General features: G+C 40.2%; 1 protein-coding gene across 4 annotated transcripts in view; it reads left to right on the top strand.

The window, feature by feature from the left end:
* Positions 1-25808, top strand: part of LOC114362414 (cilia- and flagella-associated protein 410) — a 57301-nt gene that overhangs the window by 14595 nt on the left and 16898 nt on the right. For all 4 annotated transcript variants that reach the window (XM_028317814.1, XM_028317815.1, XM_028317813.1 and 1 more), the window contains exons 2-3: positions 15250-15315; positions 24660-24827. In XM_028317814.1, coding sequence (XP_028173615.1) covers positions 15250-15315; positions 24660-24827 — 234 coding nt within the window. The remainder of the gene's footprint in view (positions 1-15249; positions 15316-24659; positions 24828-25808) is intronic.

Raw genomic sequence — 25808 nt, 5'->3', positions numbered from 1 at the left:
GAAATAATCCGCACCCAGAGAAAAGTAACGTATGAGATGGAGGTAGGACAAATCGAGCTCATAGAGCTATCAGACAATACGCATTATTTCTAATCAGGGTATTAGTATTACTGACGCTACCATTATTATTGACCTATAATAAAAATTTGAAGATAGAGAGTAGAACAAAACAGTTCCATCAGCAATGAATCAAAATTAGGCCAGACTTCGCTGCGGTATCCCCAAGAAAGTCAACCCTCTGTCAATCTCCTAAAATACCAGATTAACGTCTGCTAGTTCTCTCAGGCCCAGAACAGACGGTGAAACGCAACTGGAACGAAACTGCAACTTTCTGATGATTCTGATGAATGAAACTGAAACTGAAAGTTTCAAACTGGTCGCGTAATGTGTGGTCTCTCAACGGACTCAGGTCCATAATTCATGTACCCTCCTTCGTTTCAACCAAATTACATCCACTGCTGCAGAAAGGCCACCCCCAAGGATTTCCATAATCCTTTTTTGTGATTGTTTGATGCTTCTGAAACTGCTTTAACTGCCTTAGTGTAAGCTGTGCGTAACTGCTGGGTTGCTCACGGACACGGACTCTCCATATAAGGAGATGCGCGCGCGCCCACGTTGCAGGGCCAGCATTTGCAAGGCAAATGAGCTCTTATCTCCTTAACCGCTTCAGTTCTTTGGGCATGGCGGCCTTATGGGGGAATTTGCGAAGTTGTTAACGGTCAGGGGTCGTTAGAAACTTGCTAATATATGAGATATGCTCCATATTTGCCACTTGATTATGTAACAATAACGGTTATACCATTCTGCCCCAACCAATGCTGGACATATCAATGGTATTTGGTACTTATTCATTTTCTCATCAAGGACGGGACCTAGAGCCATATCAGAACTAGAATTTTTACTTGCGAAAAAAAATTGGTATTTCATGATGATACAAGTTAAAGAGTGCACACGATTATGAACAAATACCTAATACTCTTCTCATACGCATGGGAAAACGTAATATTTAATTTCGCTATTTATTTGCTAGCAGTCTGTGTCATTTTTTGCATGTAACACTCCTTCCAGCCCACGCTACGTCTTCCAGCCCGCGGTCGCCACTCGAGAACTTTTCTGCCCCAACGGCCATAGTCTCAACGAACTTTGTGCCCCGCCCACTGCCACTTGATTTTAGCAATTCTGCAAGCTATGTCAGTCACTTTGGTTCTCCTGCGTAGCGTGGGCAGGCCTCCTACTAGGTGGACCGACGATCTGATGAAGGTCGCGGGAAGAGCCTGGATGCGGGCAGCGCAGGACCGTTCATTATGGAAAACCTTGGAGGAGGCCTTTGTCCAGCAGTGGACATCATTTGGCTGAAACGAACAAACACTCCTTACACTAAGGAGGGGTTCAAAAACGCACTGCGACTAATACTCGTATCCATGTTGGTATGAAAAATTATTTAAAGTAAACTTTGTTCTAGCTAAATTGGATCCACGCCTAATTTCCATGTTTTCCCTCGAGTCTTACCTACTTACTAAGCACTAACCCGTACGACCTACTTGCAAAATTGCTTTTATCTGAAAAGTGTTATTATTCCTAGTTATTGCCAATTTGTAAGCAGAAGTTGGTAATTTTTGATATCCGCCGAGGTCAGTCCAACATTGTTTTGTTAGTTGCAACAGTTCTAGCATACGCGATAATATAACCAAGGGCAGTGCACTAATACTAAAATTGATGTCAGGATAAGCATCTAAATTACACTGTAAGGTCATCCGCATAAAAATAGTGGGTGGCTCTCTGAAAAATCCCGAATACTAATTCCTTGAAAAAGGATGTGCTGATCAGGCCGAAGGTGGAAGCGGGCTTCACCTGAAATCCTCAACCAAGAAGGAACTGGCTATCTTACCTCTAACTGCCGGAATACAACAATGCTGTTAACAATGTTGTTATAGCGACAGACTTAGGTAAGATGGTGGTAGCTAGCCAGGCGGATTTAGAACAAGCCCTACCACCAACGAAACCGAACAGAAAAATCTGCCCCCACTGGGAATCGAACCCGGGACCTCTGCGTCTGAAGCAGGTGGTTTTACCACTAGACCACAGAGGCGGTTAAGTTACGTTAAAATGCTCTTCCAATTTCAACTTGGATATCCATAATTATTTGCGAAGTGCGCACACTACACCGATTTAGTATCGGCCGATTCTTCATACAAATTAGAAACCGACCAAACTGCCGGCCGACAAAAAGTCTGCAGGCTTCGTCTGCAAGACATTAATTGCTAAATCTTTTTACGCTGTTTGCTTTTGCTTTATCTACTTGCTACAATTCTTATTGCACATATGAAGCACCTAACTTCAACGATATCTATTAGCACCTAACCTGTATTAATATTATTTCTAGTAGTTTAACGTTACGAAATTACATTACGATTGTTGTAATTTATTGGTTATCGACTAACTAGTACATTAAGCAATAGCCGTGTGCTGGAAATATTATTGGATTTAGAGAATATTATTTTATTCTTAACTGTGAAGATGAAATAATTAAAGAGATAATCCGTAACTTTTGTTGACCGTCAATCAAGATATTATGCAGAAGAAGCTCATCGTTAAGATAAAGAATCAGCAGTGCTCTCTAATTTTTGTAGCACCTAGGTAATTACTTTTAACTGGCTCCTAGTTTTTTACAAATCATATAAAACTACGGAAGATAGGTCTTGTAGTGTCCTACTCAGATATGCAATGCGTCTTAGCACTGTACCATTTATTGTCCTGAAGCAGTGGTAGGGATAAAGTAATACAATACTAAGACATGTAAAAGTGCTTTTTAAAAGCCAGTTCGCAGAAAATAAGCGTCTTTTATGATCTCTTAACCTCAGTTGTTAATTCAATATCATTGATGTTAGCACTACATAGAAAATCCATAAAAGCAACATCGAACGCATTAAAGCCGATTTCCGTGTCGAATGATACAACACCGCATGGTTACATGTATGGCGTGGCGCACGCGACTCCTTTCGTTGCGGCTGCCTTGTTGAATTAGTCTGAATGGTTTTATAAATTAAACTTACTAACTTGGTTGTTTATTTATTCATTTCAAGCAAAAAACATTTACTCCTGACAAGGGGCTCTTCCAAAAAAATCCAGAACTCCCTTTCCTATGTTATCCGCACCCAGGCGCTCCTTGTAGCTTCCCTTCTTTCTTGGGTCTGACCCAGGATAATGGCCTGTCTAGATTGTACCTCCTGCAGGGGGGCAAGTTTTTTAGGCTCAAAGTCGAATCCATTAAAAACTTGAGTGTTCCTTTTGCCGCTTAGTCTCTGCACCTAAGATAACGAAGACGGCTTCCGCGAATGTCCCCCTTAATGGGGGTCCAACAGGAATAGCCAGACCATCAGGACCAGTCCTGTCCGAAGGCGATGGTCGCATGCAGTTAATGCAAACCACTTAGTTAATATCTAAACTAAACAGCCCGCCCAACCCCCCTAATCTAGCTCTCGCCAATGCGATATCAGTTCACACTCCGTTCGGTAATAGCCCAGCAATTTGGCGCGCGGCCAGCGCTGGGCTGTCGCTGTCGTGAGCGTGACCCACTTATGGGCTGTGCTGTCACTGTCCTGTATCTCCATGTCGTTCTGATTAGGCACTGATTAATAAGCAAGGATGTGATGTGAGACGCTCAAATTCAAGAATTTTGTAGAGTCAAATGTCTGTCATCACTGGTCTAATTACAGGATAATACGTTGCTTGATCCTATGGTTGATTTGAATACATTGCTTGATCCTATGGTTGGTTTAGAAACTCGTCTATTTCCATTTACTAAAATTTCGCTTACATGCTTTTTTTTTCATCGCATCGGTTCTTTGATACTAAAAATAATGCATAGATTTTGAAATGGTCAAAAATAAAATTAAGCCTGCAATGTCCTTAACTAACTGGGAAAATTACACAATGCTACTTTCAATCTGTGGATTTATCAGGATGAGGAATCACAGAGGGTTATCAATCACAAATCCTTTGGTGCCCTTAGAACCCAGAGTCCCAACTCTAACTAACTTTTAGTGGCATTGTTTGACAAACTATTTAAGTCTAGAACACTCAATATCAATATTTGAATCGCCCCATACACTGTTGTCGACCTTCACCTGAAAGAAGTATCATACCATTTTCATTTTCATGAATCTATTTCCAAGTTTTCCATTCTATTATTCACAAGAGCGACAAGGGCACGGCTATACCTATAATATTCTTTAAAAGTTGATATCCAGTTGCAGACCTTTTCAAATGTATGTAATAAATGAATACGTATTTATATTATCTTTTGCCCGCGATTTTGCTTGCGTGAATTTCTTCCTGTAATTGAAAGAGTTCACTCTAGTTTTGCCCTTTTATAACCGGGTAAAAACTATAATCCACCTAGTCGTCTTCCGGGCTCTACGTCTTCGGAAAACTTAGTGGGCACTAGGTGGGCCGACGATCTGGTGAAGGTCGCGGGAAGTATCTGGATAAGGGCAGCGCAGGAACGGTCTTTAGGGAAATCCTTGGGGCTGGCCTTTCCCCAGCAGTGGACGTCCTTTGGCTGAACCGAACGAGAAACTCAAAACTATCTCTATATCAAAATCAAATCAGAATCTGAGGTGGAATTGTGTAAAGCAATCGTAATCATTTGACAGTTCATAACGTGCGATTATTCTGTCAAACGCTTTGTTTAACTGACTTTATCGTATGTTATGAACTGTCAAATGATTACGATTGCTTTACACAATTCCAACTCCGTTCGGTTTTAGCGTGAATCGGTAACAGACAGACAAGACTTACTTTCTTTATATTAGTAAGATTTTGAGGACGTCAAGTCTGACCTACGCTATTGATTGAAGATTGTAAGTCGTGTGGGTAGTTGTATAAAGTTCGTAACGAGGCTACTTGTGTGGGTACTAGTTGTTTGTTTGTACACAATATAGAGGACAATGTAGGTGGTCTACGAGGACAAGGCTGCTTGATGGAAAATGGACCTACGTCAACAACATAAGAATAAGCAACCTGTAATTTTTAAGCTTATGATGGTCATCATTGCTTTTGTCCTGATATTTCGGATCTCGTACTATGAAAGCCTTATTTTAAAGCAAAAATGTAGAGTCATAAAGTATTCCGGAGGCAGCAGAAACATCTATAGGCAGGCCGTCCATTTCAAAAATCATTATTTCACAATAAATACAATCATTTTGCAATTTTACTTGCTCCCATAACAATAACTGAAATTTAACTCAAACAAACCTATAACAAATTGAATTTCAGTCTTCTTGGAACTTTATCAATTGGGAAACAAATTGGAATAAAGGCTCCCCTACCAACAATCAAAACTGCGATAAATTTTCCTATCGCGGTTCAGAAAAGTCCACATCATTCAACCAAATAGATTACTAGACCATATTTCAAAAGGCACATTATCTAAATTACCTTGTATTTACTTTGCCACTTCTAAAGCCACGTGTCTTTGCCAATCTTCAAGGTGTTTTCAACCCTAACAGCAACAAACTAAGTTGCAAATTGCTTTAAAAATCCGCACCTTACTATTCAAAACAAAAGCCGCAAAACTTCAGTCAGGACAATAGAATTTCCAACATATATTCTACATGTTAAGGTTGATGATCCCTTGTTAAAGTTCTCATGGGGAACGATGGTGTTCCCGTGAAGTGGCGACGTTACAGGGTGACACGCCCCTGGTTAGGTGTGCCGATGAGTGAGCGAGGGCTCGGTCTGATAATGTGGCTCATAATCATAATGGATATTAAAGGAGCTGATGAAATATTAGCAACATAATATATTAAAGGTATTTTATATTAGACTAAGGTGTTAAATGTGGACAGAAACCTGTGTAAAATGGGAAGTTTCGGGGATTAAAATAAAAACGCAATCTCGGTATGCCATACAAAATAAATGTAACAAAACAAAATAAATAGAGACTCACAGAAAACCATAAAGAATAAAAAAGAAGTTTATCCACAAAAGCATTTCTATGTAATTTAACGTTGCGTTCTTACGAATGTTTGACGTTTGGTTCGTGAAATGGTGACACTGACACTAGAACATTTCATAGAGCGGTTCGTTGTTCTGTTACAAGTGAATGCTCTAATCTGTACTCTCCTTTAATAATGAATCTCGACTCGACTCTGTAGTTCCTAAAGTTTTTCCTTTTTTGGCAAGGTCTTGGATGTTGGACAGACAATTAATCTTCTGCTGCTTCGGGACAGTAATTTGGGCCAGTTCAAGAGGAAATAGCGCAAGCAACTCAGTTAATTTGCCTGTCAGCCTGCTCCGACATAATTTTTCAATCGGATTAATTACCAAGAAGAATGGAAACTTATGATTTTACCCATTACTCATTTGGTGTCTGACCCGATCTCTGGAAAGACAAGAATAATATACTACCATTAAAGTCCATGCATGATCACTAAAAATTTCAGTTTGCACGAAATGACCATACCTGACTTGGTAGAGCCCACAATTTTTCTTTGGTCTTATCCTTTATTTGAAACCAAATATTTGGGTTGTTGCTGCGAAGAAAAAGCCATAAGGTGGTCAAGCGTCATGTTGATAGTACCAATTGATGACGTATTAGTCACATAAGATGATCATTGAAAACAACATTAGTGGGCGGCTAAAACTTGAGAGGACCGGTCCTTGGAGGCGAAAACGAAAGCCGTTGCGTAATGTTTACCTACAATCAGTGACCTCGATATTATGGAGAGACGTTGTATAACATTACAACGTTAGCGAGTATTTGAATTTCCATTGGAAATGAGAGAATAATTCTGGCGGTTTAAAAGAGTGTTGTAAATACAAACGGTTCCAAACTTATTTAATGTCTTCCATCAAGAAGGTTATACCTCCTGTTTGTACACACATTTAATGACTAACAAACTTGAATTGAATAAACACCTGAATAATAAATAAGGAAATTCTTACATTACCTATATTTCACTTATCAACTTATGGGATATTCTTAGGAACATTGTTGTACCTAATAAATGGTTTTTGTCTGGTCAAAGAAAAGAAAGTCATAAGTACACAAGCATAATGACCAGAAATAGGAAAGTTTGTGTGTTTACCGCCGCCATCGATAGAGCTGACGGCGGATATCGAACAATGCTTTATTGAGATTCTTCGATTTCCTTCGGAAATTAGATATCAGTTTGTTTTCTGTAAGTTGCCAAGTTTACTGAATGCTTTGCAGCAGTCCAAACGACAGAAAACACGGAAAGAAAACTCTTTTAATCAGGTCAGATGTTTTGCAGAATTCATGTTCAGTGGTTTGTTTGCACTAACAAACGAAATTATTCATAACTTTGAATTCCATATTGGTTAATAGCACAGCTTTGAGTTAACGTTGACAAAGTTTTAAAACTTAACCAGCCAAAAGTGGAATAGAGCCCATATCAATTTGAATTTTATGCTGTGAAGATACTGTTGAAAACCAATGAAAATATATTTTTCCTAAGCCTGGTTAAGGGTAAGAGTGGTTTATCAAACGAGAAATGAAAATAAATAAAGCTTAATGTTGCTGCAACGTAATCTATAGGTAAGGAAGAGCCCTCCAACGAGAATTAAGGAGGACAACGTGAATAAACTGGCCTGTTCCCTTGACTGCAAGTCCTGTATAGCCAGAATCTTCAGTGCATATTACAACTGAAGGCCAAGTATACTCCGGTAGGGTGGTCCAAGGAAAACCTACATGGGTGTGGAAATCACTAGGAAGAATCCATGATATCAATCATCCCATATACCTTCCTTATTTCCCGTCACCGGCTTCCGAACCATCCATCTCGAGCCGAAACATAATCGAGCAATTAACAATGCCAATACCAAGGTCGCATCCACGGCAATTGATATTCTGAGCGCTTCTGTCTTACCGGCGCGTGCGCGTCCACCTTAATACCATGCAGTAAGGTTAATTTTTGTAGTTGAAATTGAATGGTTCAGATTTAATTGTATCGGATCACGTAACGCGGCATTAGACATTGTATGATAGTGGTTTTTTGTTTATGTCTATTTTGAAAATGTGCCACTCTTAATGCATTGGGATAAGGTTTAATTTGCGATGGGATTTGATTGTGATTGACGGGATATGAGATTTATTGTCTCAGAGCACGTAATGTAGATATGGACACTGCATCGGACATGCTAAGAATAAGATGCATTGTCGATGTGTTTTATACGGATATGTGCATTATGTAATAACAGAACTTTAAAGAGGCAAGAACATAATTATGATGATGATGATGCAAGTAAATCCGACAACAGTATGAAAGCTATTTTAACAGCGTTGGAATTATTTTTAGACGCTTCAATTAAAGAGAATTCATACGGACCAGTAATGTTCTATTTATATCTTTTGCACCATTGAAACACATGATTGCTGCGGCATAGTGAAGTGTGTTCGGATCCCGTTGGGGGATTCACATGACCATGATACACGGAACTCATGATGATACTTAGTAGTACCTGGACTGGATGCGGGCAACGCAAGACCAGTTTTGTGGTAATCCTTCGGGGAGACCTCTGTCCAGCGGTGCAGTTATGTTCATGGTCTAGTCACTCTACTAATGATAGTGTCCTTTCTAATATTGTTGATGGGGAGTGTGTCATGTAAAGATTAACGCCAAACATTCCGCCGGGTCGTCGTCAAGTCTGCCACAAGCTCGGCAGATCCGTCGGGCGACAAAGCCGGCTGTTTTCACTTTCGTTGTATGTCGATGACCTGCGGTAGGCGCGCTTTCCGCTCTGCGGTGATACATCGACGAGTATCTTTGCTTGACATTTGAGAAGACAGCTGTGAGTCGGACTCATTCCAATCGTAGTCGACAGCACAGAATGTATGTTTTTGAGCAAAATACAAATACAATTAAAAATATTTAAATAAAAATAACATCGGTTAAGACATTGATGTTGAGATGCCCCAGTGATTAGTTTTATGTGCCGTCATATGACATGATTTGCGATCCAATCAAGGGAAAAAAATCTTGAATGTTAGGACAGATGCCTCAATAGTCTTGTAACAGAATCCTGTTTGTTGTACCCTTTGGTTGCAGTTAAGAAGCTTGTGTCTCAAATTCGCAATAGTGGATCCACGTGAAAAACCTATAACGAGACAAAAAATCAACTAACTACCTTTTTATTCAAGAAACTTCATTATGTTCTCAATGTATCGCGTGGCTCAGCACCGGGTCGCCATTGCGATAGAGTTGTAAATTGTAAACGTCTGTTATATCTAAATGAGAAACGTGCTCTTTCATTCACGGCACACAATTAGATTGTTTGGAGGAACAAATTGGTGGAACCACTCATCGCGGCGGAATGTACGGTTCAGGCAATCTATGATCTCACTGAACTCATGATTTACTTTTAAGCGAGTATTTTTAAATGGCTGACTTCAATTGACCAGAGGTTCTGGGTTTCTCTCCAAGTGAGATCATCATCATCTCAGCCTCAGGACGTCCACTGCTGAACATATGCCTCCCCCAATGATAATAGAGAAATCGGATAACTGAACCCAGTTTAGTTGTGAAAAGAGTCTGAAAAGGAACAAGATTCCATATTTCGGAGGGCACACACACATAAAAGATTGCTGCTTTAGTAGACCACGGGCTGGAAGACGTAGCGTGGGCAGGCCTCCTACTAGGTGGACCGACGATCTAGTAAAGGTCGCGGGAAGAGCCTGGATGCGGGCAGCGCAGGACCGTGTATTGTGGAAAACCTTGGAGGTGGCCTTTGTCCAGCAGTGGACGTCATTTGGCTGAAACGAACAAACGAACTTTAGTATACAGTTAAAGCCCATATGAGACAAGAAGACTGGATATTTTATAACAAAACCTAGTGTTCTAAAACAACAGTAGTGACTAAGTTCGATACCAGTCTATTCTTAATGATCTCATTGTATGTAATACTTTTTAGGGTTCCGTAGCCAAAATGGCAAAAACGGAACCCTTATAGTTTCGTCATGTCCGTCTGTCCGTCTGTCCGTCTGTCCGTCTGTCCGTCTGTCCGTCTGTCCGTCTGTCACAGCCGATTTACTCGGAAACTATAAGTACTACAGTGATGAAATTTGATGGGAATATGTGTTGTATGAACCGCTACAAAATTATGACACTAAATAGTAAAAAAAAGAATTGGGGGTGGGGCCCCCCATACATGTAACTGAGGGATGAAAATTTTTTTTCGATGTACATACCCGTGTGGGGTATCAATGGAAAGGTCTTTTAAAATGATATAAAGTTTTCTAAAAAACATTTTTCTTAAAGTGAACGGTTTTTGAGATATCAGCTCTCAAAGTCGTAAAAAGTATGTCCCCCCCCCTCTATTTTTATAACTACGGGGTATAAAATTCTAAAAAAAATAGAGGTGATGCATGCTAATTAACTCTTTCAACGATTTTTGGTTTGATCAAAGTATCTCTTATAGTTTTTGAGATAGGTTGATTTAACTGTTGCTGCTACGGAACCCTTTGTGCGCGAGCCCGACTCGCACTTGGCCGGTTTTTAAATTTAAATTTCTTGAAACCCGTTTCTCTTTAACGTGTGTATTATTGAAATGTAGGTGATCTAGATCTTCCTAGCTTAGTCATTGTTTATCTAGAATACGGAGACAGGAATAACGTCAGTTTCTTGCATGAAACTGTCAAGACTGTTGATTGGAGGACTGACGCATTTTATGTAAAAAAATAGATTATCCCTTCAAAAACAATACTTGTCAAAAAAACCAAGTCTCGCAACTCAGTTGTTCTACGGTAAAAAGTTGTGAGATCCATGTAATACCAAGTCCAGGCCAGGAAATCTTTAACGTTTTACATAAATATATTGACTTGGCCATCGCATTTTTGTAGACAGCAGTTATGTATCTAGAAAACTGGACCGAAATTGAAAAATTTTACTCGACTTGGCGGTTGCACTACCGTGCCCCCAAATATTTTAGTTTTTCCTTGATTCATACACCAAACACTACTTATATTCCAAATTTGAAGCTTCTAGGTCTGCTAGAAGTGCCTTAGAGTTTTGATGATCGGTGAGTCAGTGAGTCAGTGAGTCAGTGAGTGACAAAATTAAGTAACTTTGACCCGTTATAATTCTTAAACTGCTGGTTCAAATTGAATGAAATTTTAAACATACCGTGTCTTTACAATGCCTGCATAGCTAATGAAAATTCAGCCTTCTAGTTTTATCCACAACGAAGTTACAGGCAGTCGAAAATGGCCTGAATTGCTTCGAGAAAAGGATGGTACGGCCGTGCCGCTTTTTTGCTCGACTTGGTGGGGGCACTGCCGTGCCCCCAGATTTTGTCATTAAATGATTAAATTAAAATTCATAAAATTCATTTATTTTTGCAAATAGGCTTTAAAAAAGCGCTTTTACACGTCCCAATATTAACCCTACCACTGCTTCGGAATTGTGAATTAGTGTCGAATAGCCGCTAAAGTTTCTTTGGGAGAATGAATTGACAAACATAATAAATGCTAGTCAAAGACATACGAGGGCGCGTTCAATAACGAGCATTTGAGTGTGTGAGATTTGCAAATCATGAAATGTTTTATCTACTTTGAAAGTAGATACTTTTAATCTTTGTTCATTACAGTAAACTTCATGCTTAAATACAATATTTCCGGCAGACCTAGGTCGCCAAATTGCCAGTATTAATATTCCATTCGGATTACCCGTGGAGTTCTAGTTCCAGATCATTAACCTGGGCAAGATAATATTCGGCATTGCAAGTAGAGTTGCCTGGTTAAGGGTATTTACGTGAATTTGGGGAAAACTTGCTTTTAGGGGAACTTCTGCGAGCCCAACTATCAGAAAGTCTTATCCTTAAAATTTCTTGGTGGAAAAGTAGTTCATGATGGTACATCGTTTCTTCTTAACACTCCGGGCCTTTTCAAGGCGAGAGTGAATAGGCACTTACAGGGCAGATATGTACCATCCTAGACTGCATCCCGCTTAACTTCAGGAGCGATTGTGGTCAAATACCTGCCTTGTTATGCATAAAAAAAGAAAAGAAAAGCAGGTATTTGTTTCAGAATGCTGGTAAAGAACTAAAGATGTAGGGAAATGTAAAAATGTTTAGAAGCAAAAGTTAAATAACATAAATTATAAGTAAGAGACATTTTCGTGAAAGAAGTACGAGCCATGTAAGATTATTTGAAAATGAAGGGTAAAATTGCAATTTTGGGGAGTTACGAAAAAGTAGAGTTAACAACCCCGCTATTGGACGAGCGCCAAGGATGGCAAGAAGACCCATTCAAGTCACGATACATGAAACTTGAAATACGATCTCAACATGATAGAGCTGGAATCTGGGGGCACGGCAGTGCCCCCGCCAAGTCGAGCGCGAAGCAAACACTGCCGTACCATCCTTTACTGGAACCATTTCGCCGCATTTTCAGGCCCCTATTTGAGAACTTCTGGATAAGACCAGAACGCAGAAATTTTCGTCATCTAGTAAGCTATAATCACATACTTAAAATCCAAAATTTCAAGTCTGTAGGTCATTTAGTTCCGAAGTTAAGCGAAAGCAAAGTTTCGCATTTACGACACTCACTCACTCACTGATGATCATCAAAATAGAACTAGTACTTCCCATAAACTCAGAGAGCTGAAATTTGGTACAGAGTTAGGGTTTAATAGCCACATAAAGGGAAAACTATAAAAACTAGAAAAATCGAAGATCTGGAGTAACACCACATTCATAATCAATACTACTCCGGCACCGTGGTATTCGCCTGTATCGCTCACCGCTAGATGGCGCTAGCACTAGCAAGCGGTGTCCAGATTTTTTTCCTTTCTAGAGCCCCCCGTCGATTAAGTTGAATGTTGTGTAATTTGCATTTCGTTGATTTCGTTTATTATATTGTANAGAAGTAAACATGGATCTTATTTTATCTTGAAAATCCTTAGAATATCTAAGTTACCCAAATGTTTAGGATTTATACAAATAAGAAAGAAAAGAGAATTGTTCAGTTATTTTGGTAGCCATTTTGGCAAATGGCTCACAATCAATCTTGGGCTTCTGCGAATATCCAATCCCACCAAAAACATTCTGTAAAAAACTAGCCAAGTCTCGATGGAGCTGCTTGTTTATCTCTAAAAAGTAATGAAATCTAGACAAAGTCGTGCCAAGTCTATGGTTCCTTACTGCGATTTCTTTATTATTATAGTTAATGTTGTGTGACTTGGCCGTTGAACAATCTTTATTATGATAATCATACATAAGTATTATTGAAATACGCAGCTTTATTAAACCTACAATTGACTGGTTATTGTTGAATCAACGTTTTCCAAGTGGCAATTTTCCATCGTCAATGGGTAGCGGTTCTGGCGACAGATTGGTGCAATGGTGTTATGGAGCACCTGGTTTTGTCACCCTTCAACGGCCAAGTCACACAACATTAACTATAATAATAAAGAAATCGCAGTAAGGAACCATAGACTTGGCACGACTTTGTCTAGATTTCATTACTTTTTAGAGATAAACAAGCAGCTCCATCGAGACTTGGCTAGTTTTTTACAGAATGTTTTTGGTGGGATTGGATATTCGCAGAAGCCCAAGATTGATTGTGAGCCATTTGCCAAAATGGCTACCAAAATAACTGAACAATTCTCTTTTCTTTCTTATTTGTATAAATCCTAAACATTTGGGTAACTTAGATATTCTAAGGATTTTCAAGATAAAATAAGATCCATGTTTACTTCTGAATCATTTCGTTGAGGGTCCTATGCTGAAGAACTTACACTTCATGACTAACTTGGATAACTTCTGCTTCTTCTTCTTAGTAATTTTGCACTTGATGCGTTCATGTCGGTTGTAGATGCTACACTAGGCTAACTGGTTGGGTTTTATTGACGGCCAAACTGTAGATCCTGACAGCACAGGAGTTGCAGTACTTGCATTGATGGAAGAGGTGGCCATAGTTTTCATACTCATATCTCTACTATATCTACATAGATGATAGAGTTGTTTCCGAATTAGCTACATTTAGCTAAATACACTTTAAGTCAGTTATGATTGAAAGAAAAGAAAGAAAGAAAAAAAAAATAGTCCCTAATCCTTACAACAGAGATCAGTGTCCATAATTTGTTTAATTTTGAACCAAAATGGCAGTCACTCATCATATGGCTGCCTGGCATCAACGCTGGTATTCTGTGGCAGCCTTATAGGTGATTAGACATTATTTTCAACCTCAATTGATTGAGATTGCGATCATATAAATGCGTCTGCTTCTGTATAACGTAATATATTTTCAGATTCTTAGAAAGAACAGCTATGCCAGTATACTTGTGAAAGTAACTTGCGACTGTTGCGTTTGTAATTATTGTTTCAAATTATCATCGTTGTTTGTTATGTTAATGTTGATGTTTGAATAGTGTAATTGGTTTCATAAAGTTCGGTTAAACAAATAAATAATACAAACAATAACGCCAATCACAGCGGCGATTGGCTGCTAACGTATTTAACAAGCTATTAATTTTTGCGTTTAGCTTCAGAACTGTCGTCGGTTGGTTAAATGACACGTCATGTACGAGCAATAACGTTGCAAATACAATTACAAAGATTTGTGACATTCAGCTCTAATGAATGCTAGTAAATTAGTCAATTTCGTTATACACAATGCTTGAATCTCTATCTGAAATTCTGAACACTGCTTAAAATCACTCAACAATATTTCATTTGAAGTTAAAGACATAAAATGTACATCGCAAGATGCTAGTAATTCATTGTGAATGTCAGTAGGTCGTAGTACCTATTTCATTGTCTGATTGACATTTTCCATTGTTGCTAAGGCCGTTTACCCAGCCAAGAGAGGAAACTCACGCGCAAACATCCCTCGTCTATTAATTTACTTTTGTAACTTTATTGCATGATAAAGTAAACTAAACGTAGAAGATCTTTATAATCTCTAGTGGTAGACTTTATGACCTACTAATAACTCAATCGTAACGACTTTTTGACGTGATCTCTGGAATACAGAATCATAATAATTGTTTCTGGCTATACGTCGATTCAAGTCTCCAATCCCCTAGCCAAACTAGAAACAATTATGCGAGGAAATTGTCAATTTGTGTTTTCCATTTGGGGATCGAGATCCCCAGATCAAGAGTCCAATTTTACAGGTTACAGTGTAGTGTGACTCTGTGGTGTGGTGTGACTTACAGCCCTTGACAGCTCGCCAACAAGATTTCGGAGGAGTACATGATGATAAATGTATGTTGTTTATTGTTACAGGGGTGCAGAGCTCGGTGACGTCAGCCTTCTGCGGCGGATGCCCAACGTCGAAGTACTGGCTCTCAGGTGAGACTTGAAGATGAGCATAGCTGCACGAGCAGACTAACAACAATCGACTTGTAGAACAATATTAATTAGTAGACACATCCAGCGTAATTGAAAATGGATTAAGGGTTATTGTCAAGACTTTTTAAGTCGGACGTTAATCATTTGTTTGCAGGACCGCACACGGAAAATTGTAGGCCAACTGTTAGAATAAAAATAAGAATGACTAACACTTGTCTTGGACGTCTTGCTCAAAAAGTCTCATTTGAAAGAACCCTAGAGCAACAAACAATAGGTTTGTGGTTTATGATACTCTAATGGGTCAACAGAGTACATAATCTAACAAATGTCAGAAAACATAACATTTCCTATAAGTGCCATATTTTTCAACCTCAAAATCAGTTTTAATAGTGCAAAACTTTTTAATCTAGAGTCACGGAGTCACTAACTAAAGATTGAATGTTTCTTGACTTGACCAATAGAAAAGCCACTGACCTGAATGCAAGTTTGTTTCTACGACAAATTGGTGTTTCCATTTCATTCGTCCAAATTATAGCCTATTCTATGACGACGATATTGTTTGTAAAAAATATAAAATTGAACCTTCCTGCGTGGGCATAAGGATGTGTAATGTTTATTGTTTTTTGACCGAAAATCAGGGGAGCGAGCCTTTATGAAAAGCCGTATTCGGGTCACAGGTGGGTCGATGGGAAGGGGACGGGTCGGATATACAGGGTGACCCATTGGTGGGTGATCAAATAGGTAGTACTGCTCAAATGCTACAACTTTCGTAGAGGCACAATATACAAGTTCTTAAAAAAAATTACGCCCCCATACTAATTGCCTGACTAGTGACTACTGATGGATGATTATTTAATTAATGTATGATAGCCAAATCCTCTGTGGTTGAGGATTCCAGCTTCGGCCTGATCATCACTTTCCATCAGATGAGAATATGAGATGCAGGCCAAGAGCTTCCTCGTTGTGGATAACAAAAAATTGGATGAAAAGGTCATTTATTTAGAAGATTTCAACTAGGTATCTCTAAGGAAAAATTGATGTATTTGATCAGTGGAATCAATCCTTTTGTTGTTCGCACATCAATGGGCCACCCTGTATTTTGACGTATTGTAAACTATTGGAAGTAAATAAACGTGGATTAATTTACGATATGGACGGCTGTAAAGCTATCGATTACTGATAATATCCGGCCGAAGGATTAAACCCTTTGATTTTATTACTGACCCAAATAAAGCGTGATTATACATTTTCCTGCGTAATTAATGAAAATTGGGCCGAACGGCTTATCCTTTCGTAAAACAGTGAGGAACTAAATCAGCTGGGGTTATATTGAAATTTTAGGTGACTATATTAAAACACGTAGGTAAATCCGATTGGACAATAACATTCATTAATCAGAACTGTAGAGATCTGCCTTAAAAGAGTGAATGAATGAGTGAAGTAAAAAAAATGACACAAAATAAAGCAGTTTGCTATAAGTAATATGTAAGTATGGATAATTTCCTACTTATAAAATCAAATCAAAATCTATTTATGTGCTTGATAATAATATCAAAATCAAAAATATTTATTCAGTTTAGACCACAAGTGGCACTTGTTCTTTTTTGCTTTTCTTTTTGTGTCAAATAAAGTGTTTCTTATCTTATCTTTTGGAACCTACCAGGCAACTACTGAAAAAGGCGACGGAACAAAATTACTCAAATCAGTCACCATTACTTGTCAATTATGCAAAAAGGAAAAAAATTGCAACTCGTAGGTAAATGACAGTTGAAATGGTTTATTTCCTTTGGAGTTTTTCATCTCGCACGCGCTAGTAACTGGTACTTGGTAGACAATGTCGTGTGCGCGCGCGGCGTGACATGCGGTGCGTACACGCACGGAATCGCGCCCGCTCTAATTGCCGCCCGGTTTAGGGCTGCCATCTACTGGAAAACCATGATAATAAAATAAAAAGTCTATTTGTTATATGTAGAGTTCCACATATCTATACTTCTATACTAATATTATAAATGCGAAAGTAACTCTGTCTGTCTGTCTTGCTTTCACGCCTAAACCACTGAACCAATTCTGATGAAATTTGGTATAGAGATAGCTTGAGTCCCGGGAAAGGACATAGGATAGTTTTTATCCCGGTTTTTGAAACAGGGACGCTGCGATAAAATTTTTCTGTGACAGACAAAATACCACGCGGGCGATGCCGCGGGCGGAAAGCTATAAATAAATTAAAGAGAATCCTACTGATTAAGAAACAAGATTTATTGCTCTTATCGCTAATCACCAGTTTGATAGAGCCATAATGTAATGAATATGCAGCTCATAAAATATGACACCAGAAAGATATTACTATTTCCCGAACATTCGGAACTCTTCCCGTGGATGTCGTAAAAGGCGAATAAGGGAAAAGTATGCGAATTTTAGGCCTCCTTAAGACCCTAACCCTTTTGGCCATTGTGAAGGGTGTAAGCCACCATTTCATCCTCATTATCATTATCATTCTACAATGTCTTCTTCTTCTTCATTCTTCTTGAACATAGGCCTCCCCCAATGACTTCCATATTATCTTAAGCCACCACTTCATCATCATCATCTAAGCCATAGGACGTCCACTGCAGAACATAGGCGTCCCCCAATGCTTTCCATGTTTCCCGATTAGTAGCGGCCTGCGTCCAGCGCCTTCCCGCTACCTTTATGATGTCGTCGGTCCACCTTGTAGGTGGACGTCTCACGCTGCGATTTCCGGTACGCGGGCTCCACTCCACAACCTTGCGGCCGTCAGTTCTGCCACCACTTGCCTTTGGTTTTAACGGCCGTGCTCCTGCAGTAGAGTCTAAATGACCTGGTGATGATGACGTCGACAGCCCTGCGCACGCGTTGATTGACGCCGGCCGATCGCCGCGGGCGCGCTTGTTGCAATTACGGCCGAATCGAACGAACGCAACACCCGTGCGTTGGGGAAGCGCATTGAGTTTCATTATTGAAGACGTTGCTAATGAAATTGTAACAGCGGTGTTCTCGAAGAAGAACAGTGTTGATTGCGATTTTGCCGAAGCGTTTAAATTGATTGTTTGGTTCTGAATAGACTCAGTCGGGTCTTGAATCAACCCACTGGGATTACAGATTTTGAACCATATCATCACTTAGTCTCCACTCTTCACTGCAGGAGCACGACGACTCTCTAATTCACCAAATGGCGGATTTAGCCAACGCTACCCACTCTGACCAGAGTCCAGAAGGAAGAAGGGGAGGATATTCATTAATCATACCTATATTGTTTTGTAAAATATAGTTTTGGTTAATAAATATTTCTGATTTTAATCCGATTCACGTTATGGCAATTAGCAATATGAAAAAAATGCAATAGTTATAATTTATTGCAATTGTTCAACTTACCTCATTAATCATATAATTTTATGTAAAACATAGTTTTGGCAAATAAATAATTCTGGTTTTAATCCGGCTCACGTTATGGCAATCAGCAATATGAAGCAAATACAATAGCTCAATTTATTGCAATTGTTCAACTTACACGTTGCCTAGCAATGATTGCTGAAACAAATACTCCTGTAAGCACCATTACCGGCATTCTAAACACACCTGTATCTCTAGTATCCTTAACAGGGTCATTGCACAGCCGTCTGGCAGCACAAGGATCGCATTTCCATCTGCAGTCTTAGAGGTCGTGAACCGTCCAGACTGCAGGAGCGTTGGCTTCGGAGCCCTTTAGTGCCTTATCGAGTTAGAACGGAATTAAACTGTCTAGCCGGGGGAGGCTGTTCAATGTTTGGCTGTTGCTTCTTCATGTTAGGCTATTAGACTGGTTTTTTGAGACCATTTATTTGGCTGGTTTTTCGAAACCATTTATGATAATTTAGTGGTGTTTGTCGAGCAGTTTACACACTACTATATCCGTTTAAACACCCTTAGCTTCAAGCGTCTGGTAAAAAATGCGTATCTAAGCTATTTTAGCTGTCACGTTTTCATGACTACATAGCTGAAGAAATTTTGAAGAATTTTGACATGGCGATAGATGGAACTTGGATAAGGATAGTTTGTAGAGAAACAATCATTCACATGATGATTAACCATCATACAGAATTTGTTGCAAAAGAGTTCAAACTTTTTTCAGCCAATCTGGAAAGCATTAGGGAGGCTTTTCTATGTTCTGCAGTGGACATCCTTTGACTGAAATGATAATGATTATTCCGATGATAATTTTTTGACCGTGGCGCAAGGTTTATAATAATAACGAATCAAATAAGTATTTAGGTTTCAAATGTAATTTAATTGAACTGTTACTTTGTTCATGACAAAGTAACAGGTGCCGTTCTTCAAACAAAGACTCGTCGCGTTTAAGTATGACACATGCGATCTATTTTTAAGTTCTTTCAAAGAACTTCTATCGTTTTGTTCTTTTCATTTCAGTTCAAAATTGTTTCCTCGAACCTTTGACTCAGTTCTACACGAGGGTCTGTAACATTTAAATATTATATTCTTTTTTACAGATTTCAGATTTTACTTGTTCTTTATGTCCCTAAGTTGTCTCCAAATAGTTGATGTAGTATGTTTGTAGACTTTTTGATACCCAGATTGACTGTTGTACTCACTGTTTCTTTACAAGTTAGGAAACAATAAGTTCTTGAGGAAACAATTTATTAATGTTCGTAGCTTCTCAATTTTTTTCAACCGCATCAAATTTTTCTTTTCTTTTCCCCCACTAGGGACAAAAACACTATCACCCACAGATCATGGAATCGCTCTGTGCTATCACCCGATCACCAAAATTAGGTCAACTGAATTAGATCTTATCTTTAACTCTCAATTGAACTGTAATTTTCGAACCATCAGCAAAACTACCAACTACCTCCATTTGAACTGTAACATAAGAATTTTGAACCATATTCCAACGGCTCTACGGTCACGAATGCGATGTATGTCGACGATGTGGCATTACCTGCATGCGATGCGATTCTGGTAACGACAAACCTGCAGCGTTTGGGCCGTTAAAAGGTCACGGGCTGTTTTTGTGGTTGCAGTACTGAGTCACATCACATCACATCTAATGACTGTTGTTTCAAATGATGAGCGACTGAAAAAATCTCGTTTATTGTACATTGTAGAGACAATCTTACCGGTAATTTTAAAATTATTGTTATCCCAATCCCAACTATATAATATTATAAATGCGAAAGTAACTCTGTCTGTCTGTCTGTCTGTCTGTCTGTCTGTCTGTCTGTCTGTCTGTTACGCTTTCCCGCTTAAACCTCGCAACCGATTTTGATAAAATTTGGCATAGAGATAGTTTGAGTCCCGGGAAAGAACATAGGATAGTTTTTATCCCGGTTTTTGAAACAGGGACGCGCGCGATAAAGTTTTTCTGTGACAGACAAAAATCCACGCGGGCGAAGCCGCGGGCGGAAAGCTAGTTTGATATATAACATTGATATTGTCGGGAAGTGATATTAAGGCTGAGTTGCACCACCTAACTTTGACCGTAACTATGACGGTAACCGGTGTTTTTTGTAGAGAATTTGACAGATTATTGACGTTTGTCAAAGTTAAAGTAAGATGGTGCAACCCAGCCTTAACCTTTTCTAATATTATCTTATCTAAATCTAAATATATAAAAGCAGAAACTGACTGACTTAGTGACAGATCAACGCACAGCCTAAACGGCTAAACGTAGGCACTTGAAATTTGGAAGGGACGTAGCTTAGGTACCGTAGAGGTGCACTAAGAAAGGAATTCCCGAAATTCCCACGGCAACGGGAATTAGCGGGAAAATCCTTTTGTATGAAAAATCTAAACCGCGTAAGATAGATGTTTGGGGTAAAACGGTATCTAGGCATACGAAGTCGCGGGCGGCGGCTAGTAAATAATAATAAATAAATAAATATCCTTGGACATTTTACACTGCGCTTCTAGTCCCAAACTAAGCAAAGCTTGTACTATGGGTACTAGACAACGGATATAAATACTTTTTTTTTTTGTAAATGCATACTTATTATACATAGAAAACACCCAGCCCAATACAAACAATTTACAATTTACAATTTCTAAGTTAATATTGTGTAGTATTTCAGGTGTTTTAAATTAACTAGGGAACGGAAATTACATTCAATTTGAATCTGTACTTTAAGAAGTACCTACTCAACGGCAATGACTGATCTTCTTGTTCTTATTTCAGCACTGGCTCACATTATTGTCCCAGAGCACTGGCTGAGTTGCAATGTAAAAGCGTATTTTTAAAAGCCTAATTACAAGAACATGCTATGTAAAAATCAGTAAACACAAAAACCGTTTTAGATATCGTATATCAAGCAAGAGGCTCACTGGGACTCCCTGAAGCATAGAGCCAAGCTCACGTTTCCGCGGCCTCGCAGGCAGTCCCCAGTTTCCACCACCATCCACACGGCTGACTGCCCGCAAGGTGATCGCGGCGATTGGGTAACCGGTCAGGTTACCGCCCAAGGTGCAAAACGTAATGGATAATAAATAATTAAATAATTATCGCTCTAATTACTTTACACATCGCTGACGCTTCCTTGCAGTTTTCATTTCCATTTTATTTTTATTTTTAAAGCACAAATTCTGTTGGCAAATATTTTTTTTGTGTGGTAACAATGGGGATGTTGCCTGGGTCAAAAAGCAAGAGTTTTAATTAGTCCGTCAGTTAACTTATCAAAAAATACTCTACACGTATTTTTCACTTTTTCAAACTAATGAAAATTTAAAGAGATAAAGCGCCCCAAAGTTCATAAGAGGCCCGTGACGTCAACGCTTGCTTAAAAATGCCGCACGTTGTGACGTCGTGCGCAACTTCAACGCACCATAACTATGTAATTATTTGTTAGATTGACAAATAAAAATATACGTGTCCAATATTTTTTGATATTAAACATTACGGACTAAAAAAATTTTTTTAGGCAACTAGCCTATTTTGCTGGTTTGTGATCTCTTTCTTTATTTATTTAAATCAAGTCAATATTCACTACTTAGACCCTTTCCAGGGCAATTATACACGTCCCAAATAGCTTGCCCTACCACCACTACGGGAAATGGGTTGGTGCTGAGAAGAAGTGGCAGAAGAAAGACACTCAGTCACCCTTGTCAGCCTCTCTTTCATTTTAATTACCAGATACAACAAATACAAACAAGACATTACCACATTTAAAGCAAATAAATGATGATTCTGATTCTGACATCAATCTTACCACATCTCCAGTTTTCAGGCGTCCATGTGTCCACTGTGTTACAAAAACATATTTATTTTCCGAATTGTCTTAGTAAAAATTAACCAACTATAAAATAGGGTTGGTATCCTTATATTTAGGACTAGCTTTCCGCCCGCGGCTTCGCCCGCGTGGAATTTTGTCTGTCACAGAAAAACTTTATCGCGCGCGTCCCTGTTTCAAAAACCGGGATAAAAACTATCCTATGTTCTTTTTAATATTGTCACGCATTTAACAATTGAAGGTCACACAATATGAACTTTTATGAAGAATTTTTCGTCTATAGTCCGTCTCCCGAGGTGAAATGAGGGCATAATTTAAGGAGATACACCTTCTTCTTCCTTATTGGTACGGAACGAGGGTTTTTGCGAATGAAAGATCCGCTAGATGGCGGGACGTGGATGTGGGGTCTGATTGCTGCGTGATTGGTGGATTTTGACATATCTGTCAATGTCATGTCAAAAATAACCAATCATGCAGCATTTGGACCTCGCGTCTACGTATTGCCATCTGGCGGATTTTTCATTCGCAAAAACCCTCATTGCTACAATCATCCGCTCACACGAACCCAGTTGCTTGAACTTGTCACTGAGTTGACACACGCCCACGAAAGCTGATCGGGTTCAACGTTATCATCAACCACTTGACGCGAGCCAGCGGAATGGACGCCTCTACGCCACTGGGAATAGAGAGCCTTGGATCAGGAAATGGCTCGGAAAACAATTCATTGTCTTAAAACAATTGCCGGTGTCTTTTACAGGCTAGTGACGTTCGAATGTTGATATCGATAATACTAGTGTAAGGTTCCCATTGCTGTGATTGTACTGCACTCAAAATAAACCATATTCAATGCCTTGGCGCTTATATTGACAATCGTTCGTTCGTTCGTTTCAGCCGAATGACGTCCACTGCTGGACAAAGGCCTCCTCCAAGGTTTTCCACAATGAACGGTCCTGCGCTGCCCGCATCCATATTGACAATAACACATGATATTAAAAAATGAAATATGTGCCAAAATACTGGTCAAAATATTTTTGATTTGATTTGAAACAGGACTCACAGGACAATCAGGACATTTACTAAGTTTCGTTTCAGCCAAATGACGCCCACTGCTGGCTGGACAAAGGCCTTCCCCAAGGATTTCTATAACGACCGGTCCTGCACTGCCCGCAACCAGTTGCTTCTCTTCACCAAATCGTCGGTCCACCTAGTGGTGGTCTCGAGTGGCGTGTTCTGTAAAAAAAACTATACAGTTTTTTAAGTAAGTCGATACGCACATCACTACTAGCACTTCCGCAGCGGGCAGTGGCAAGGCCGCGACCAATCAGAGCGTGCGCTTGCCCAACGCCGGCCGGCGCGCGCGCTTGCCCAATCGGACGCGCCGACTGACCGATGATTTCTAATTGCTGGCTAAATTGCGAGCTCGTGAACTGTTCCATGTTTCATTAAATAAAATAAATAAATATCTTTGGATATTTTACACTACGCCTCTAGTCCCAAACTAAGCATAGTTTTACTATGGGTACTAGACAATGGATATAAACATACTTTAATACGACTTCAATATAACAAAGTCAGAGTCAAAGATTTTATTTAGTACTTAGGCTCTTTCCAGGGCTCTCATACAATTACATACACATCCCAAATACAGCTTGGTAGCTGGTGCTGAGAAAAAGTAGCGGAACTACTTCTTTGTCAACATCGATCGACAATCAGTATACGTCCATCACTAGCAATATGACAGGTGCCGCTGCAGTGCATGTCAAACTTTTATGCGATTATGTTTAATTTAACTAGGAAGACCTGTTTCGCTTATTTATCGGCCCTTTTATAAGTCACCCAAGGGGTGGCTAGTAAAGAGATAACCACCACCAGTTCAAACTGGGTATAAACACAAAGCGAACAAGCAATGACCACATTGCAGACTAAAATTAATCATAATGAAATATTTTCCGTGCCTTTTTTTATTGATCGGCTTTTCTAGTTCTATAAAGTCTTAATATCACTGTGACCGGTAACGATCTATTGTGATCCGTGTCTTAGACTGATTGAGCCAAGTCAACTCATATGACAGACAGAAGGCGTACTAACACAACCTTATTCTTCTACCCGCAGCATAAACAAGATCCGCACGCTGGGCGACTTCGCGGGCTGCCGGCGGCTGCGAGAGCTCTACGTGCGCAAGAACGAGATCCGCGACCTCGGCGAGATCCGCCACCTGCGCCGCCTGCCCGCGCTCACCAGCCTGTGGCTCGACGAGAACCCCTGCACCACGCACCCGGAGTGAGTAGCGTCTCAGTAGCTCGCGAGATCCGCCGCCTGCGCCGCCTGCCCGCGCTCACCAGCCTGTGGCTCGACGAGAACCCCTGCACCACGCACCCGGAGTGAGTAGCGTCTCAGTAGCTCGCGAGATCCGCCGCCTGCGCCGCCTGCCCGCGCTCACCAGCCTGTGGCTCGACGAGAACCCCTGCACCACGCACCCGGAGTGAGTAGCGTCTCAGAAGCTCGCGAGATCCGCCGCCTGCGCCGCCTGCCCGCGCTCACCAGCCTGTGGCTCGACGAGAAACCCCTCCACCACGCACCCGGAGTGAGTAGCGTCTCAGAAGCTCGCGAGATCCGCCGCCTGCGCCGCCTGCCCGCGCTCACCAGCCTGTGGCTCGACGAAAACCCCTGCACCACGCACCCGGAGTGAGTAATAGACAGCCCTAGGGCGCTTTCAATTAAGGCTCGGCGCAAATGGGCTACTGACCACAGCCAACGGTGACTGCCGCGCGCTACTGCCACATTTATTAGAGTGTCAGAAGAGAGCGACAGCCACCGGTGTCTGGAAGCCGCCACATTTTATAAGCCGCTCGTTGCTGCGCAGTCTGAAGATGGATTAAATTAAGACGGAATAGGTATTTGGTACTTTTAATTTATTGGAGGAAATGGTTTGCGCATCGTCATCACTGCCGAGGGACAGGATGGTGTGTGGGTCTCCCGGCGCCCTGAAAAGGAAGATTTCCGCGGCGTACTGTCATCGCCCGAGTGGAGGTGTCGCGAGTACCCGGTCGTAGCTATCTAACACCCAACTCAGCCTCTCTAGATAAGGAAACTTTGTCCGAAAATTTAATTCCTTCACGGTGCCAAGTAACTGGAGCAAAAGAGCACCATTGAGTGTCCGATATCATTGATGAAGACCTGTAAATAAACGAACCCAAAGACCATCGCGGGCCTGAGGACTAAGATGACTGCTGGTAGCGTTTCCCACGCTGTTGATTTATA

The sequence above is a fragment of the Ostrinia furnacalis genome, unplaced genomic scaffold, assembly GCF_004193835.3.
Source record: "Ostrinia furnacalis isolate ACB-3 unplaced genomic scaffold, ASM419383v2 OfSCF6500, whole genome shotgun sequence".
Taxonomy (NCBI): domain Eukaryota; kingdom Metazoa; phylum Arthropoda; class Insecta; order Lepidoptera; family Crambidae; genus Ostrinia; species Ostrinia furnacalis.
This window is presented reverse-complemented; position numbering and strand designations above follow the sequence as displayed.